The 19,573-nt window shown below is 44.3% G+C and overlaps 1 protein-coding gene across 1 annotated transcript in view; it reads right to left on the minus strand.

Annotated features, from left to right (window-relative positions):
• Nucleotides 1-3,551: 3,551 nt before the first annotated feature.
• LOC142256780 (protein kinase C and casein kinase substrate in neurons protein 1-like) overlaps nt 3,552-19,573 on the minus strand; it is a 50,508-nt gene continuing 34,486 nt past the window's right edge. The window contains exons 2-10 of the mRNA XM_075328669.1: nt 16,403-16,552; nt 15,423-15,579; nt 13,365-13,600; nt 10,768-10,923; nt 9,232-9,407; nt 8,002-8,122; nt 5,919-6,013; nt 5,614-5,708; nt 3,552-4,652 (exon numbers count right to left, since the gene is read on the minus strand). Coding sequence (XP_075184784.1) covers nt 4,537-4,652; nt 5,614-5,708; nt 5,919-6,013; nt 8,002-8,122; nt 9,232-9,407; nt 10,768-10,923; nt 13,365-13,600; nt 15,423-15,579; nt 16,403-16,462 — 1,212 coding nt within the window. The 5' untranslated portion in view covers nt 16,463-16,552 and the 3' untranslated portion in view covers nt 3,552-4,536. The remainder of the gene's footprint in view (nt 4,653-5,613; nt 5,709-5,918; nt 6,014-8,001; nt 8,123-9,231; nt 9,408-10,767; nt 10,924-13,364; nt 13,601-15,422; nt 15,580-16,402; nt 16,553-19,573) is intronic.

A 19,573-nucleotide genomic window follows, 5' to 3' on the forward strand; every position in this document is an offset into this window, starting at 1 on the left:
TCATCCTTACCCCAGCCCAAACCAAACAAACCCCAACAGAGGAGGGGACAGTCGGGGTTTCGGTCCTTTCGAGGCTCGGGCAGGTCCCAATTCTCCTCGTCCAAAAGGACTCAAAAGGATCAGAGGAGCTCAGATTCTTGGCGGGCTCAGTCACGCCCAAAAAAGACAGCCGGAAGAACCGCTACCAAAGCGGCTTCCTCATGACTTTCGGCCTCCTCTCTCCGCATCCTCGGTCGGTGGCAGGCTCTCCCGCTTTGGCGACATTTGGCTGCCACAGGTCAAAGACCGTTGGGTGAGAGACATTCTGTCTCACGGGTACAGGATAGAGTTCAGTTCTCGTCCTCCAACTCGATTCTTCAGAACTTCTCCACCTCCCGACCGAGCCGATGCTCTGCTGCAAGCGGTGTGCTCTCTAAAGGCAGAAGGAGTGGTGATCCCTGTTCCTCTTCAGGAGCAAGGTCACGGTTTTTACTCCAATTTGTTTGTGGTGCCAAAAAAGGACGGGTCTTTCCGTCCCGTTCTGGACCTAAAACTGCTCAACAAGCACGTGAAAACCAGGCGGTTCCGGATGGAATCCCTCCGCTCCGTCATCGCCTCAATGTCTCAAGGAGATTTCCTAGCATCAATAGACATCAAGGATGCTTAGCTCCACGTGCCGATTGCTCCAGAGCACCAGCGTTTTCTACGCTTCGTTATAGGAGACGAACACCTTCAGTTCGTAGCTCTGCCTTTCGGGCTGGCGACAGCCCCACGGGTCTTCACCAAGGTCATGGCAGCAGTAGTAGCAGTCCTGCACTCTCAGGGTCACTCTGTGATCCCTTACTTGGACGATCTACTTGTCAAGGCACCCTCTCAAGAGGCATGCCAACACAGCCTGAACGTTGCGCTGGAGACTCTCCAGAGTTTCGGGTGGATCATCAACTTTTCAAAGTCAAATCTGACCCCGACCCAATCGCTAACATATCTTGGCATGGAGTTTCATACTCTCTCAGCGATAGTGAAGCTTCCGCTGGACAAACAGCGTTCACTACAGACAGGGGTGCAATCTCTCCTTCTAGGCCAGTCGCACCCCTTGAGGCGCCTCATGCACTTCCTAGGGAAGATGGTAGCAACAATGGAGGCAGTCCCTTTCGCGCAGTTTCATCTGCGTCCACTACAATGGGACATTCTCCGCCAATGGGACGGGAAGTCGAAGTCCCTCGACAGGAACGTCTCCCTTTCTCAGGCGGCCAAGGAATCTCTTCGGTGGTGGCTTCTTCCCACCTCATTGTCAAAAGGAAAATCCTTCCTACCCCCATCCTGGGCAGTGGTCACGACAGACGCGAGTCTATCAGGGTGGGGAGCAGTTTTTCTCCACCACAGGGCTCAAGGTACGTGGACTCGGCAAGAGTCCACCCTTCAGATCAATGTTCTGGAAATCAGAGCAGTGTATCTTGCCCTACAAGCCTTCCAGCAGTGGCTGGAAGGCAAGCAGATCCGAATTCAGTCGGACAACTCCACAGCGGTGGCATACATCAACCACCAAGGAGGAACACGCAGTCGGCAAGCCTTCCAGGAAGTCCGGCGGATTCTGACGTGGGTGGAAGACACGGCATCCACCATATCCGCAGTTCACATCCCAGGCGTGGAAAACTGGGAAGCAGACTTCCTCAGTCGCCAGGGTATGGACGCAGGGGAATGGTCTCTTCACCCGGACGTGTTTCAGGAGATCTGTCGCCGCTGGCTAATGGCGTCCCGGCACAACAACAAGGTCCCGGCTTTCATGGCACGGTCTCACGATCACCGAGCTCTGGCGGCGGACGCCTTAGTTCAAGATTGGTCGCAGTTCCGGCTACCTTATGTGTTCCCACCTCTGGCACTGTTGCCCAGAGTGCTACGCAAGATCAGGTCCGACTGCCGCCGCGCCATCCTCGTCGCTCCAGACTGGCCGAGGAGGTCGTGGTACCCGGATCTGTGGCATCTCACGGTAGGCCAACCGTGGGCACTACCAGACCGACCAGACTTGCTGTCTCAAGGGCCGTTTTTCCATCTGAATTCTGCGGCCCTGAACCTGACTGTGTGGCCATTGAGTCCTGGATCCTAGCGTCTTCAGGGTTATCTCAAGAGGTCATTGCCACCATGAGACAGGCTAGGAAACCAACCTCCGCCAAGATCTACCACAGGACGTGGAAGATATTCTTATCTTGGTACTCTGCTCAGGGAGTTTCTCCCTGGCCATTTGCATTGCCTACTTTTCTTTCCTTCCTGCAATCCGGTTTGGAAAAAGGTTTGTCGCTCGGCTCCCTCAAGGGACAAGTCTCAGCGCTATCTGTATTTTTTCAGAAGCGCCTAGCACGACTTCCTCAGGTACGCACGTTCCTGCAAGGGGTTTGTCATATCGTCCCTCCTTACAAGCGGCCGTTAGAGCCCTGGGATCTGAACAGGGTTTTAATTGCTCTCCAGAAGCCGCCTTTCGAGCCTATGAGGGATGTTTCCCTTTCTCGCCTTTCACAGAAAGTGGCCTTTCTAGTAGCGGTCACGTCTCTTCGGAGAGTGTCCGAGCTAGCAGCGCTGTCATGCAAATCTCCCTTCCTGGTGTTTCACCAGGACAAGGTGGTTCTGCGCCCGATTCCGGAGTTTCTCCCTAAGGTGGTATCCCCCTTTCATCTCAATCAGGATATCTCCTTACCTTCTTTGTGTCCTCATCCAGTTCATCAATGTGAAAAGGATTTGCATTTGTTGGATCTGGTGAGAGCACTCAGAATCTACATTTCCCGCACGGCGCCCCTGCGCCGCTCGGATGCACTCTTTGTCCTTGTCGCTGGTCAGCGTAAAGGGTCGCAAGCTTCCAAATCCACCCTGGCTCGGTGGATCAAGGAGCCAATTCTTGAAGCCTACCGTTCTGCTGGGCTTCCGGTTCCCTCAGGGCTGAAGGCCCATTCTACCAGAGCCGTGGGTGCGTCCTGGGCATTACGGCACCAGGCTACGGCTCAGCAGGTGTGCCAGGCGGCTACCTGGTCGAGTCTGCACACTTTTACCAAGCATTATCAAGTGCATACCTACGCTTCGGCGGACGCCAGCCTAGGTAGACAAGTCCTTCAGGCGGCGATTGCCCCCATGTAGGAAAGGGCCGTTTTACGGCCCTATCACGAGATATTATTTTACCCACCCAGGGACTGCTTTTGGACGTCCCAATTGTCTGGGTCTCCCAATAGAGCGACAAAGAAGAAGGGAATTTTGTTTACTTACCGTAAATTCCTTTTCTTCTAGCTCCAATTGGGAGACCCAGCACCCGCCCTGTTTCCTTCGGGCTTTTTGTTTTTTCGGGTACACATGTTGTTCATGTTGAATGGTTTCAGTTCTCCGATATTCCTTCGGATTGAATTTGTTTTTAAACCAGTTATTGGCTTTCCTCCTTCTTGCTTTGGCACTAAAACTGAGGAGCCCGTGATCCCACGGGGGGTGTATAGGCAGAAGGGGAGGGGCTTTACACATATTTAGTACTTTTTTATATGGTATATCCTAAAGTGAATGGAGTCATTTACGACTTAAACAAAAGCAAAAAAACAAAAGTTGGACATTTTTTTTTATTTTATTTTTCATCAGATGTTTGTTTTTTGCTTTTAATATTTCTTTAAAAAAAAAGTCAGGCGTGAGAGCGTCTTGTAAGACCCTTGACCCAAGTTATCCGACAAGACCTGCACTTTAAAAGGCACACACAACGCACACACATTGTACTGCAGCATCCATTGGACCGGAGTCACGACGCCAGGCAGGACGTTTCCTGAGAGCTGGGTGCTGTCTTTTTGTTCAAAATGGAGATTTTTTTTTTTTTTTTTTTGGGATACAGGGGAAAAAAAATAGGTGAGCAAATAGACTGGCACCAAAATACCCAGGTAGTGGTAATCCCTAAGGTAAGAAAACTAAAGGATATGGACACCTTTTGTGGTCTTAAAAAAAATTTTGTAAAAAAAATGAAAAATATTTAAACTCAAAAAAAAACATTATATATATATATAATTTTTTTTGGAGTTTAAATATTTTCTGAATAATGTTGTATTGTATTGCTTTTACACGTTTTATTTGCCCATTTTGCTGGCTGCAAGATGAGTTAACGTAGGAACCATAAGTGAGCTTCTGAGTGGGAGGGGTTTTTTTTTTTTTTATGCTTCTTTGTGACTTCGGCTCCATTTTGATGCAGTCTGTGGTCATAAGACTTCAAGGCACAAGAGTTCAGAAATAGATGAAAGAATTAGAGTCTATGCTCACTTATGGATTCTCAGTTAACTCATTCTGCAGCCAGCAAGGAAACAAAAAAAAAAAATCTGTAAAAAGCCGCACAGTGCAAAAATTACCCAGAAAGGTGTCCACATCTTTACCCATCAGAGCTCATATCTTTTTAGTGAGTAACAACCCAAAAACGTTCATGCCCCTCTGGCCCGGCCGTGTCACTTGCTAACCCCAGCCCAGCATAAGGATCGGAGAAGACAAGAAGTCCAGTCCCTGTAGAGCTGATTGTTGAATACTGAATTCCTGATGCTCTCCGGCAGCCGTTCTCTACCCGGTAATAACTTCTACGTAGTTGGCCGGATACAGGCCCACCTGGCCACGACCAGTCACGCCTTTGCACCAGCCTTGCTCGTCCTCATCTTCAATCTTCGTGAGTTCGTCACCTGGTTATAACAGAAAGGTAAGTAGTTTTCTGCATTGAAGTGCACAAAATCATGGTGCATTTGCATGGTCTGCAGCGAATGTTGCCCTGACAGTGGCCAAAATTACATTTTTTTTTTATTTTTGTCAACAATTTGGACTGTCTTAGATTGATATACCGTATACTGCGAGCTGTCCTGTCAAAGAAAAAAACCACAGAGAATTAGAAAAAAAAAAAAACACCGATATGCAAAGTGACCACTATCGTGCCAGGAGAATTCACTGGTTTTCCCACTCATCATTGTTTACACTCTGATGAAGGGCTGAGGATACAGACGGAAATGTTACATAACAGTTTGCCTTGTAAATCCCTTAATTGCTAACAAATACTGATGAGTGGGCACTACCATGCTCGGGTGCTCAGTACTAGTAACTAGTGATGAGCGAGCACTACCATGCTCGGGTGCTCAGTACTAGTAACTAGTGATGAGCGAGCACTATCATGCTCGGGGGCTCAGTACTCGTAACTAGTGATGAGCGGGCACTACCATGCTCGGGTGCTCCGTACTAGTGATGAGCGGGCACTACCATGCTCAGGTTCTCCGTACTAGTGATGAGCGAGCACTACCATGCTCAGGTGCTCAGTACTAGTGATGAGCGAGCACTACCATGCTCGGGTGCTCTGTAATGATGTCGCACCAGGCCGGCTTAATAAAATAAGAGCTTTAGATTCTGGGAGATGGACTGAGGTCCCATATAATTCAATAGGAGCTGAGCTGCAGTACCAGAGGACGGCCACTACAGTTGATGGCGCTGTGCTGCTCGGCATCGTTCACTGTTCACATCCGGCGTCTGCCACAGTTACAAACAGTTGATGGGTGGAGCCCGGGGACGCTACAATGTGTTAACCCTAGAAAACCCCTTGAAGATCTTGCGCAAATAAAGTCATATACCTGTATACCCTATGGCCCCGGTTTGTGTTACCTGCTTTAAAGCTGAGCTCATCAGACTCCTGTCCGGAATAATCATACACGGCTCGTACCCGCACTCCTGGGACGTTTACTGGGGCTTTATTCATACTGTGAACCGGAAAATACAACTTTAATTGCAATAATATCTTAAAGCATAGCTGTAAACTCCTCACCGGACCTGGGGAGGGTGAGTAAAGCACAGTTGTTTAGGTTTTGTTTTTTTTTCCAACAAATTGCAGCAAAAGTTTCTGGAGTCAAGTGGTATAGTTTAGTTTGTTTTTTTTTATTTTATTTTTTTTATATTCTTAATCTTCTCACCTGCTTTCCGTGGGCGTCACACTATATAACTTCACTTTTTCCTCTTTCACTTTCTTCTTTTTTACTATCTGTTGCTCAACATCCGGACTCCACTCCTATGGAAGAATACACTGACAAATCTGTCCGATTTTGAAGTATTTAGTATAATTTTGCAATTTATACATGTAAATTCTGTGCTTTGTAGTCCAGTGGGCGGTCCTAGTCAATGATTGACAGTGCTCTCGATGTGTGTGCGCGCAGACTAGGACCGCCCACTGGACTCATGACCCTAAATAGGCACCAATCAATGACAAGCTACAGTCATATGAGAAAGTTTGGGCACCCCTATTAATGTTATCTTTTTTCTTTATAACAATTTGGGTTTTTGCAACAGCTATTTCAGTTTCATATATCTAATACCTGATGGACTGAGTAATATTTCTGGATTGAAATGAGGTTTATTGTACTAACAGAAAATGTGCAATCCGCATTTAAACTAAATTTGACCGGTGCATAAGTATGGGCACCCTTATCAATTTCTTGATTTGAACACTCCTAACTACTTTTTACTGACTTACTAAAGCACTAAATTGGTTTTGTAACCTCATTGAGCTTTGCACTTCATAGGCAGGTGTATCCAATCATGAGAAAAGGTATTTAAGGTGGCCACTTGCAAGTAGTTCTCCTATTTGAATCTCCTATGAAGAGTGTCATCATGGGCTCCTCAAAACAACTCTCAAATGATCTGAAAACAAAGATTATTCCACATAGTTGTTCAGGGGAAGGATACAAAAAGTTGTCTCAGAGATTGAAACTGTCAGTTTCCACTGTGAGGAACATAGCAAGGAAATGGAAGAACACAGGTACAGTTCTTGTTAAGCCCAGAAGTGGCAGGCCAAGAAAAATATCAGAAAGGCAGAGAAGAAGAATGGTGAGAACAGTCAAGGACGATCCACAGACCACCTCCAAAGACCTGCAGCTTCATCTTGCTGCAGATGGTGTCAATGTGCATCGGTCAACAATACAGCGCACGTTGCACAAGGAGAAGCTGTATGAGAGAGTGATGTGAAAGAAGCCGTTTCTACAAGCACGCCACAAACAGAGTCGCCTGAGGTATGCAAAAGCACATTTGGACAAGCCAGGTACATTTTGGAAGAAGGTCCTGTGGACTGATGAAACAAAGATTGAGTTGTTTGGTCATACAAAAAGGCGTTATGCATGGAGGCAAAAAAACCACGGCATTCCAAGAAAAGCACTTGCTACCCACAGTAAAATTTGGTGGAGGTTCCATCATGCTTTGGGGCTGTGTGGCCAATGCCGGCACCGGGAATCTTGTTACAGTTGAGGGTCGCATGGATTCAACGCAGTATCAGCAGATTCTTCACAATAATGTGCAAGAATCAGTGACGAAGTTGAAGTTACGCAGGGGATGGATATTTCAGCAAGACAATGATCCAAAACACCGCTCCAAATCTGCTCAGGCATTCATGCAGAGGAACAATTACAATGTTCTGGAATGGCCATCCCAGTCCCCAGACCTGAATATCATTGAACATCTGTGGGATGATGTGAAGCGGCTGTCCATGCTCGGCGACCATCAAACTTAACTGAACTGGAATTGTTTTGTAAACAGGAATGGTGAAATATACCTTCATCCAGGATCCAGGAACTCATTAACAGCTACAGGAAGCGACTACAGGCTGTGATTTTTGTAAAAGGAGGATCTACAAAATATTAATGTCACTTTTATGTTGAGGTGCCCATACTTTTGCACCGGTCACATTTTGTTTAAATGCGGATTGCACATTTTCTGTTAGTACAATAAACCTCATTTCAATCCAGAAATATTACTCAGTCCATCAGTTATTAGATATATGAAACTGAAATAGCTGCTGCAAAAACCCAAATTGTTATAAAGAAAAAAGGTTAACATTAATAGGGGTGCCCAAACTTTTTCATATGACTGTAGGTAGAATTCTGCCCCATTAAGCTATATGTCCATCCACTCAGCTCCTTGTGCTCTGCGGATAGAATTGTCTTTTAACTAGACGGATCCCCTATTATTTGACACATTAACAAATACAAGTAGAATATCACCCCGTACCTCCAGGTGCGGCCAGTTCATTAACATCCCGGGGCCGTGCTTATTCCTCCACCACTTTAGATCGTCCTGGTCACTGACCGCCATTATGGCCTGGTTCAGATCCCCGTATACCGTCATAATACTGAGTATACAAAAAGGTAAAATCATTAATGCCGCCTCCACATGTCCGGACGAGTTCTCTTACAATGTCCAATTTCTGGTTGACATAAGAAACCAATAAGTAAAAAAAAAAATCCCCACTATCTCATCTAGGCCACCAGGGATATTTGCATTAACCCCTATCTAATTTGGCCACCAGGGATATTGGCATTAACCCATTTATGATCTAGACCACCAGGAATATTGGCATTAATCATCATCTAATCTAAACCACCAGGGATCTTACCATTAACCCTATCTGATTTGGCCACCAGGAATATTAGCATTAACTCCTATTTGATCTAGACCACCAGGAATATTAGCATTAAGCCCTATCTGATCTAGGCCATCAGGGATATTGGCTTTAACCCCTATCTGATTTAGACCATCAAAGATCTTGGCATTAATCATAATCTGATCTAGACCACAAGGGATCTTACCATTTACCCCTATCTGATTTGACCACCAAGGATATTGGCAATAATCCTTGTCTGATCTAGGCCACCAGGGATATTGGCATTAATCCCTATCTGATCTAGACCACCAATGACATTGCCAAGATCAGATAGGGATTAATGCCAATGAGGGATATTGGCATTGATCCCTGTCGGACCTAGGCCACCAGGATTATTGGCATTAATCGCTATCCGATCTAGGACACCAGGAATACTGGCATTAATCATTATCTGATCTAGACCACCAGGGATATTGGCATTAACCCCTATCTGATCTAAACTACCAGGGATATTGGCATTAACCCCTATCTGATCTAGACCACCAGGGATATTGGCATTAACCCCTATCTGATCTAGACCACCAGGGATATTGGCATTAACCCCTATCTGATCTAAACCACCAGGGATATTGGCATTAACCCCAATCTGGTCTAGGCCACCAGGGATGATGACTTTAACCTCTTATTCAGACATCATGATGTCACCTGTGCGCTGCCCAAAATCCGTACACCTGACTGGATGAAACTGAACCATTACTAAGATAAAAAAATGGAAAAGTCTCGGTCCCCAAAAAAACCACACGTGTGAACAGCCCCATAGACTGGATGAGCCATAAATCTCTTTCTTGGCCTCTCACCTCTCGTTATTGGTGATGTCGAGGTGCTTGTGTATGGAGTGAAGGGCCTGTTTGAAGAAGACCACTTTCTTCTGCTCCTGTTGCTGGCTTTGGTCGAACACGGTTTCCATTTCCTCCATGTATTTGGGAGTATACTTATTGAGTTCTTGTAAGGATTTCTCATATCTTTGCTTTACCTACATTTGACCCAAAATAGTGTTTCCATCACTTGTAAATATATTTCTAATGCTGCTATTGACATGAATTTCACACCAGATGCCGGTAACAACCTATCCAATCCACACAGGCAAAGAAATCAAACCATAGATGTCCATGTATTTAGTGATGTGTAATAATGAGAAATGACACAAGAAAAAAGTATTAAAAACATGAAGAAACAAGGGCAAAAATGTAAAGTCATAAGAACCACAGAAATCTTTCGGTAATTAGAAAGTAATCCTGCCACTTAGTGAAAAATAATATCAGCTGGTTCAAGATGGCCTATATAAAGTTGTCTCATTATCAAGGTGCCACACAAGAAACATCTCATGATGGGTAAAACCAGTGAGCTGTCTCAAGATCTTCCCAACTTTATTGTTACAAAACATACTGATGGCATTGGTTACAGAGGAATTTTCCAAACTACTGAAGGCTCCAGTTAGCACTGCTGGGGTCATAATCCGGAAGTGGAAAGAACACTATTTCACCATAAACCAGCAACAACCAGGTGCTCTCTGCAAGATTTCAGACAAAGGAGTGAAAAGAATGATCAGAAGAGTTGTCCGAGAGCCAAGGACCATCTGTGGAGAGCTACAGAAAGACCTGGAATCAGCAGGTACAATTGTTTCCAAGAAAACAATAAGTAATGCACTCCCCCTCCATGGCCTGTATGTACGCTCCTGTATGCATGCTCCTGTATGCACGCTCCTATATGCACGCTCCTATATGCACACTAAAGACTCCATTGCGGAACAAAAAGTAGGTTCAAGCACATTTAAACTTTGCTCAACAACATTTAGACAAGACTGTGAAATACTAGGAGAATATAGTCTGGTCAGATGAGAGCAAAATTGAACCCTTTTGATGACATAATACACATCATATTTGGAGGTCAAAAGGCAAATCACCCCAAAAACACCAACCACAGTGAAGTGTGGAGGTGGGAACATCATGGGCGGGGCTGTTTTCAGCAGATGGCACTGACACACTTCATATAATAGAAGGACGGAGGAATGGACAAATGTAGAGGGACATTCTTGATAAAAATCTGCTTTCATCTACCAGGATGATGAAGATGAAACGAGGGAGGACATTTCAGCAAGACAATGATCCCAAACACAGCCAAGGAAAGTCTCAACTGGTTCCAGAGAAGGAAAATAAATCTGCTAGACTGGCCGAGCCGATCACCAGAGCTGAATCCAATAGAAAATGTATGGAAGGAACTAATGCTCAGAGTTCATAGAAGGAGCCGGGACCTTCAGGATGGGAAGAGTGTTTGTGTGGAAGAATGGGCCAAAATCCCACCTGAGCAATGTGTTACGTCTCAGTTCCTCCTACCTTTTCTTTATCCTGTTTACATTTCTCGTGATCTTCTGTGAGCTTCTTTTGTTTTTCTAAAGACAATTCCGGATTAACCTTTCCATTGTTCTCTCGGACACTTGCTAAATGTTCCTTCTTGCAGGCTTTGTGATAGGATGATTTTGTTTTTTCAAGCTGTAAAGAAAATTTTGCCAAGAGGTTAGTTAGGCCTACCAATAACTTTTGGCAACTTTTCATTATCTCCAAAATCCTCCAGAAAAATCCCATTTTTCAACTATACAGTGTATAAGTCCTTTAGTTTGAAGAAGAAAAAGAAAGGGTAATAATTGATGATGGGTGGACCCGGACTGTAAAAGTCCAGATCCACGAAGGATTAAAAGTGCCCGAGTGGCGACCCCGGAGTTCTCAGGGAACTCCGGGTAACAATCCGGATCTGGCAACTCGGTTAATTTAAAAAATAAATAACAAAAGGCTGTAATACTACTTCCGGAGGTGCTTATTATTCTGGGGCTGGTGTTTTCAGGCTGGGGAGACCCATGGTTATTGGGCCCCCCAGCCTAGAAATAGCAGCCTGCAGCAGCCCAGAATTGTCGCATCCGTTAGATGTGACAATTCTGGCGCTTTACACGGCTCTTCCCGATTGCTCTGGTGCGGTGGCATTTGAGGTAGTGGGGGTTAATGACAGCTCACAGCTGCCACTAAGCCCTGGATTAGTAATGGGTAGGGGTCTATGAGCGCCCCCCCCCTTCAGTATTAATCTGTAAGTGAAAAAAAATAAACACAAACACAGGAAAAAAATCCTTTATTTGAAATAAAATACAAAAAAAAGCCTCTTTCACCCCTTTATTAACACCCAAAACACCCAGGTCCGATGTAATCCACACGAGGTCCCACAACAAGTCCAGCTCTGCTACATCTGAAGTCACAGTGAACGGCCATAGAATATGACCGAACGCTGACTTCAGTCAGAGAATGAGCCGCAGCGATGAGTGGTAATGTCACTCAGGTTATTTGCAGTCACAGATGGAGGACCGTGGGAACATCCAGTTGTGACCGTAAGTAACCTGAGTGATGTCACCACTCATCACTGCGGCTTAGTCTCCTGTCTGAAGCTTACAGAGTGCAGACATGTTCTCTGTATCTTCTGTGCCTCAGTATGTATGTAGCAGAGCTGAACTCATCGAGGGACCTCGTGTAGATTACGTCAGACCTGGATGTTTTGGGGGTTAATAAAGGGATGAAAGAGGGTGTTTTATGTACTTTATTTCAAATAAAGGATTTTTTCCATGTTTGCGTTTATTTCTTTTCATGTACAGATTAGTAATGGAGGGGTCTCATAGACGCCTCCATTACTAATCTAGGGCTTACTGGCAGCTGTGGGCTGTTAATTAACCCCTTATTATCCAGTTTGCCATCGCACCAGGGCAAACGTAAAGATGCGGGTAAAGTGACTGGATTGTTGCATCTAATGGACGCAACAATCCAGGGCAGCCGCAGGCTGCTATTTTTGAGGCTGGGGTGGCCCAATAACCATGGGTATCCCCAGCCTTAGAATACCAGGCCCCAGCTGTCGGCTTTATCATGGCTGGGTATCAATATTGGGAGGGACCACGCACCGTTTTTTAACAAATATTTATTTAAATCATTAAAAAAAAAATAAAAAGCCGCATGCAGTTCCTCTTATTTTGATACAAAGCCAAGATAAGCGCAGGGCTGGGGGCTGGAGACGGTAGCAGTGGGCTTTATCTGTGCTGGGTATCAAAATACAGGGGACCCTACGCCAATTGTATTATTTATTTATTTATTTTTAGCCCATGATAGGGACACACACAGTGTGTGTGATTGCTTGCAGTCAGACATGCTGTCACACAGGGTGGCGCCGCGTCTGACTGCAAGCAATCAGAGACTGCCGGGCAAGGGAAGCAGTGCATATGTATGAAGGATAATAAGCAGCCTTGGATGTAGTATGAGCGGCTCCGGAAGCAGTGTTACAGCAGCATGGAAACTTGGTAAGTATAGCTTGCCTGCTCTAATCCCCTACCCCATTTTAAAGAGCACAATTCGGGTCCCCATAGACTTATATGGGGACCGGCGTCCAGGCAGATATGTAGGATGAATTCCAGACCTGTTTCCGGGTATCTGCGAGTTCGCCCATCACTAGTAATGGTAGTATTCAGTAGTGGAACAATTAAAAATGCCAATTTTATTAGGATAAAAACAGGACATAGCACCTTGCGCGTTTCGGGCAGTAGTGTCCTTACGCATAGGTAATACCTGACCGAAACGCGTAAGGTACTAAATTGGAATTTTTAATGGTTCCGGAGCCAGATTCTACCATTCCACTTTTTTGTTTTTTCTTATCCTAACTCGTGGATACTGGTCCCGAGGATCCAAGCATCGGTTTAATATCCTGAATCCATGAATATGTCATTATTGTTGGTGAGCTGATGGTCTTTTTCTTTCTCCTTTAGTTGGACCATAACCTTTCCGGCTACCGGTCATTTTATTACTAGGATTGGTGGTATGTTTCACCTACCGATGCTGTATTATTCCATTGACCCATTTAGGGGGCCCATTGGAGGAATCTCTGGACCAGTTCACAATTAGTCATTTACCTTTTTTAACTTTTTGGCCCACGGCTTTTGGGCCTTGTGGAAGCCGTTTTCTATTTCGCAAGATTCCTTGAATCCACCGAATATTTTGCGGTGATACGTTTCCTTTTGCCAGTTGCGGATTTGCTCTGTGTCGTCTGTCATCAGGGTCTTCTGGATCTGGACATGCAGCTCGCTGAGCCGCTCGGTCGCTGTCATGAAGGACTGCCAGGCGCGTAATAGGGAGCCGTACATGGGACCTACGGTGGAATCAGATCAATTTTAAGCCCAAAGTCCTAAAGAGATAACAGCTGAGTTATTGGCAAATCGCCCCAAAGTCTTACAGACGAGCAATTACTAAGAACAAAAATTTGGAAATTTTGCTTTTCACATTGACCACTAGAGGGAACCCTAGAGGCTGAGATTGTCTGTTTTGAGATCTTGCTTTTCAGCAGTGCTGTGAATGCTGAATCAACAGGGTCAAGGGGGAAATAATATAAAAAGGAAGCATCTGCTGTATTGCTGGGGCTTATTTTTTTTACTAGCTGTATTACCCCGCATTGCCCCGGATAGTAACTCACTATTCTTAACTATAACAAAAAATTATTTTGCACATAACAGTCACAAACTAAACAGACAGAAATGTTGTGTCTCTTTCTGTGTGTGTGTCTCTTTTTATGTGTGTCTCTTTTTCTGTGTCTCTTTGTTTGTCTCTTTCTGTGTGTGTGTGTGTGTGTCTCTTTCTGTGCGTGTGTCTCTTTCTGTGTGTGTGTCTCTTTCTGTGCGTGTCTCTTTCTGTGCGTGTGTCTCTTTCTAGGTGTCTCTTTTTCTGTGTGTTTCTTTGTTTGTCTCTTTCTGTGTGTGTGTGTCTCTTTCAGTGTGCGTGTCTCTTTCTGTGTGTGTTTCTTTCAGTGTGCGTGTCTCTTTCTTTGTGTGATACGCTCACGGGGTCGGGGGTTACTCGTCACCGGGCCAGGGGTATTTGGAGTTGCTGTAAATGGCCTTGCCCGGCTCCGTGGCCCCGTCGGTGTCAAGAAAAAGCGTACAAGGTGACCGATGTAGGGGGATGATGGGGGTTTGCTTTGCAGCGCCACCCGTGGTTTCCGGCCAACAATCAGCCACTGCTGCAGATGTTGCTCTCCTCCGGGGCGGATGGTCACGCAGCTCAGATGGTCCAGCTCCCCACAGGTGGAGCTCGGCCCCAGGGAGGACGATGGTGGCGGTGTAGCGGCCATTGGCGCCTGAGCGCGGGGCGACGGCAATGACGGGACGACATCAGGACTGCGGGCAAAGTTCTTTTACTCACTATGTCAGGTCATCAGCCTTGGAGCGCCAGTTTCCGTCGTGATGGGCCCCAGCCAATCCCAGATGATTCAGAGGCCACCACCGATGTTGTGTAAGTGAAAACCAGTAGTTAACCTCTTCCTTACCCGGGATGAGCACTGCACCTTAAGTCAGGTGCAATACCCTGTGGCGCCTCTTTGTGTGTGTGTCTCTCTTTTTGTGTGTGTGTCTCTCTTTCTGTGTGTGTGTCTCTGTGTGTGTCTTTCTGTGTGTGTGTGTGTGTCTCTTTTTCTATGTGTGTCTCTTCCTGTTTGTCTCTTTGTGTGTGTCTCTTTCTGTGTGTGTGCCTCTTTCTGTGTGTGTGCCTCTTTCTGTGTGTGTGTCTCTTTTTCTGTGTACTTGTCTCTTTCTGTGTGTGTCTTTCTGTGTGCGTGTCTCATTCTGTGTGTTTCTATGTCCATAATAGGAGTGTATAATAACAGATCCGTTCTCAGCTCCATTGACTTTAATGTAAGCAGTTTTTTTGGCAAATAAGTGCAAAGCTTGGAGTTAAGTTTTCCCCTCAAAACATAGTCTATGACATTCCAAGTCACATGAGGCGTCTGTGCAAAATTTCATGATTGTAAATGCGACGGTGCGGATTCCTTTAGCGGACGGACACGCACACACACACATACACCCACACACACACACACACACACACACACATTCAGCTTTGTACATTAGATTTTAGGGGGTAATTCATTGCCCCTGACATACAATTTGGAATCCATTATATGCTCCATTCCTAATACTCACTGGTGTCCACTATTGGTTTCCATCTTCGGACCCATTCTTCCATCTGTAGTGAATACTGCTTCTCTATCTTGGCTCTGTCTTGGAAACAGGCTACAATATCGTCACACAGCCGATACCCTTCATCCATCCGCTTTACGGTGCTGCTGTAATTGTTTGGCTTTGGGACAAAGTATCAGTGCGTTACTTTTCTTTTGTAATTATCACTTATAATATAATATTCTACTATATTCTAAAGAGTGAAGATGTTGATGGACGAGCTCAGTTATCTGGTTTGCCGGCTGGTGGTGAGAAGGTCACCTATAGGCAGCTCTCCTGCAAGTCTACAGCGTATTACATGGTGGTCCGTCTTGTCACATCGCAAAACTGACTAAAGTAGCCCTAATCTTCAATTGATTTTTCATTTAAAGGATTTTTTTTTTATTTAAACTGAGTAGCTCATCCAATAGGCTCAAATCTTCTGATTCTGGAACAGTTTTACTTTTTCTTCTGTGCCCTTCCATTCCAAAGTTATGCCCTCAGGAAATAATCAACTGGGTGAATAGTACAGATCTCTGTGGGCGTTGGCTTTCCCTCCTCTGACCCTGGCCAATCAAAAGATGGGCACGCCCACAAAGAAGTTCTGTCAGACACGCCCAGCTGCTTGAACAGAACATTTGTTCTTTATTTCCAGGGCCATAACTTTAGAAAGGAGGGGCGTAGAAAAAAAAGAAAACCTGTTCCGGAATCAGTGGATCAGTACAAATCGGAAGAGAGAATCAGTTTAAATAAAAAATTCCAGTGAAAACTCCCCTTTAAATGATAGGAAACAGTGGTGAAGCTTATCATCTATACCCACTGTGAAGTGATCCTGTGCTGCCATCATGGTAGTCACGCCTGTGTCTGCTTAAATTTGGCATCACCATAGCTTTACTGACTTGTAGAACGAAATTAACAGGATATTTTTACCGTAACATGAAGATTGTAAAAAACTTTCCGCTTACCATCCAGAAGCTCTCATTGGTTGGTTCCTCAACTGCAACTTCACTGTATATCACCGACATGATTGCGTTCTCTTGTTATTGGCTTGAATGTCACTGCCTTCAGGGATATTGCATCACTTCTAATCGGAGGCGTTCCACTTCGTTCTCTACCTGTGAAAAATAATTGAATAGTCAATACTAGAAAAATAAAAGGGCTTTGAAGACATCCGATCATCTAGATCATCAGTCACCGGGAGTCCAGATATCATCATGTCACAGTAGTTTTTGTGTTGTTTATGCAAACCTGGCTCAAAAGTGAAAAGTTTGGAAACGTTCCATAGTGTTTTTCGTGTTCCCGGGTGGGGCTTAAAGGGGTTGTCCGAATTTGGGTGATTTTTATTTATTTTTTTACTAAATTTAATTTTTGTAATTAGGTTTCATTAAAATTTTTTAACCCTTTGGTTGTTACAGGGTCTGATTTCCTGCGCACTCAACTCTGATGTTAATTGTAGTCATAAATTAGCGCAGATAAAGAAAGACAGAAGAATCATAAACTTTCCCATGGAACTGCCAGGATGAGCTCACTGACAGATTCTCAGTTAACTCCTCCGTTTAAGGCTATAGAAGCAAATTGTGCCAAATTTTTTGTGAAACCCAATTACAAATATGAATTATAGCCTTGAATGTATTAATTGCATGCATAGTATTTGTTGCTAAAATTCATTTTTGTAATTAGGTTTGATTAAAAAATGTTAACCCTTTGGTTGATACAGGCTCTGTTCTCTTGCGCACTCAGCTTTGATGTCATGTGTAGTCATAAATTCGTTCAGAAAAAGAGAAAAAGAAGAATCACAAACTCTCCCATTGAACTGCCAGGATGAGCTCACTGATGGATCCTCAGTTAACTCCTCAGTTTAAGGCTATAGAAGGCAAACTGTGCCACATTTTTAGTGAAACCCAATTACAAAAATGAATGTTAGCCTTGAATGTCTTAAATGCATATACAGTATTTGTTGCTAAAATTAATTTTTGTAATTAGGTTCCATTAATAAATGTTAACCGTTTGGTTGATACAGGCTCTGTTTTCTTGCGCACTCAACTTTGATGTCATGTGTAGTCATAAATTCGCTCAGAAAAAGAGAAAAAGAAGAATCACAAACTCTCCCATTGAACTGCCAGGATGAGCTCACTGATGGATTCCCAGTTAACTCCTTAGTTTAAGGCTATAGAAGAAAACTGTGCCAAATTTTTAGTCAAACCCAATTACAAAAATGAAGTATAGCTGGGTTTCATTGAAAAATGTTAACCGTTTGGTTGTTACAGGCTCTATTTTCCTGCGCACTCAGTTCTGATGTCATCTGTAGTCATAAATTCGCTCAGAAAAAGAGAAACAGAAGAATCACAAACTCTCCCATTGAACTGCCAGGATGAGCTCACTGATGGATTCTCAGTTAACTCCTCAGTTTAAGGTTATAGAAGGCAAACTGTGCCAAATTTTTAGTGAAACCCAATTACCAAAATGAATTATAACCTGGAATGTATGAAATGCATGTACAGTGCTTGTTGCTAAAATTCATTTTTGTAATTAGGTTTCATTAATAAATGTTAACCCTTTGGCTGTTACAGGCTCTGTTTTCCTGCGCACTCAACTCTGATGTCATCTGTGGTCATAAATGCGCTCAGAAAAAGAGAAACAGAAGAATCACAAACTCTCCCATTGAACTTCCCGGATGAGCTCACTGATGGATTCTCAGTTAACTCCTGAGTTAAGGTAAATTGTGCCAAATTTTTGGCAAAACCCAATTACAAAAATGAATTATAGCCACGAATGTTATGTATTTAGATAAGAAATTCAGTGACCCAGTTGATCAACGAGCAGAGATTTCACATACTGCGCTCCACGAACAACAAATGTGAATATCTCTGCAATAAAGTGAAGCAGAGGAAAACGGAAAAAAATGGCAGAATCCAGGGATCATAGGGATTTATCTTTTTTTTTAGTAATTGACAGGTCCTCTTTCAAATTTTTGACAGATACTAAGCCAGACAGAGGTGAACCGAGCTCACTGTTGGACTTCCAAACGACTCTCATCAGGATCTGATAAGGATGCTGGGAGTTGTAGTTTTACAATTGGAGACGAGCCACAGGTTGGAGATCAGTGCCATGGGAGAAAGAAGGATTTGACATTCACGAGGTTTATACTGTAAATTTCCAGTCTTTTGAAGCTGCTCACGTCGTCTTACACGCAATCTGCACTTTGTTTTCCGGCACAATATTTACAGGCGTCCTTTGTTTCACTAAGTAGCTAAATCACTTACTCCCCCAGAGCAAATCTGCACTAACCTTATCATCCAACCCCTGTTATACAATTAGGCTGAATTATACTGTATTCTCTACATGTAACACATACAATATCACATGCATGTCTGATGGGGCTGGTGTACTAACACTGATAATCCATGGCAAAATCCTGTTTGAATGTTTATCCTTAATCTCCAACCAACTGACAGCTCCTCAGTGTCCCACCACTCTGCTGCTGCTCCATCTCATGATTGACGGCCTCAATGTCCCTCCTCCCTGTGGAGATCTCACCCTGCTCAGTACAGGCTGCACAGCTGTCAGTGAGGCTGGATGGCCGGAGACTGAATACACATGGACTTATCAGCTCTGTCACTCTTGAGTTGGACACAGATCATACTCATTGGATATAGATTTTCAAAGAAAATATAACAGCCTCATCAGGTCCAAATGTAATAATGTTTGTAGTTTCATCTAGGAAATTTGGTGACAGGTTCGCTGAAGATACAGTGAGAACTACAGATCTTCCACAGACGACGCATACAACTCCAACCTCATACAGAGCCCCAAATCCCCTGCAAAGACAAAGAAATTATGTGTACCCCAAATTCCAATATAAGTCCAGGTAGCTCCATGTCTGCCCCTCTTCTCAATCCAGCACATCATCAGTGAGGTATGATCAATAGCTATGACAGATGTTCTGTTGTATACGACCAGTTGGCTAAAGGGAAAATTTGCATCTTTATTTCCAGGAGGAATAACTGAGGGGCACAGAAGCTAGAGTATAGCTGCTGTGATTGGATCTAGCTTTGATTACAGCAATTTAACCACTAATTGGCTGCTATCATTTGTGAAAGTGGCATTTAAAGGGGACCTTTCATTATTTGTTTTTA

This window comes from Anomaloglossus baeobatrachus, chromosome 11 (assembly GCF_048569485.1).
Source record: "Anomaloglossus baeobatrachus isolate aAnoBae1 chromosome 11, aAnoBae1.hap1, whole genome shotgun sequence".
Taxonomy (NCBI): Eukaryota; Metazoa; Chordata; class Amphibia; order Anura; family Aromobatidae; genus Anomaloglossus; species Anomaloglossus baeobatrachus.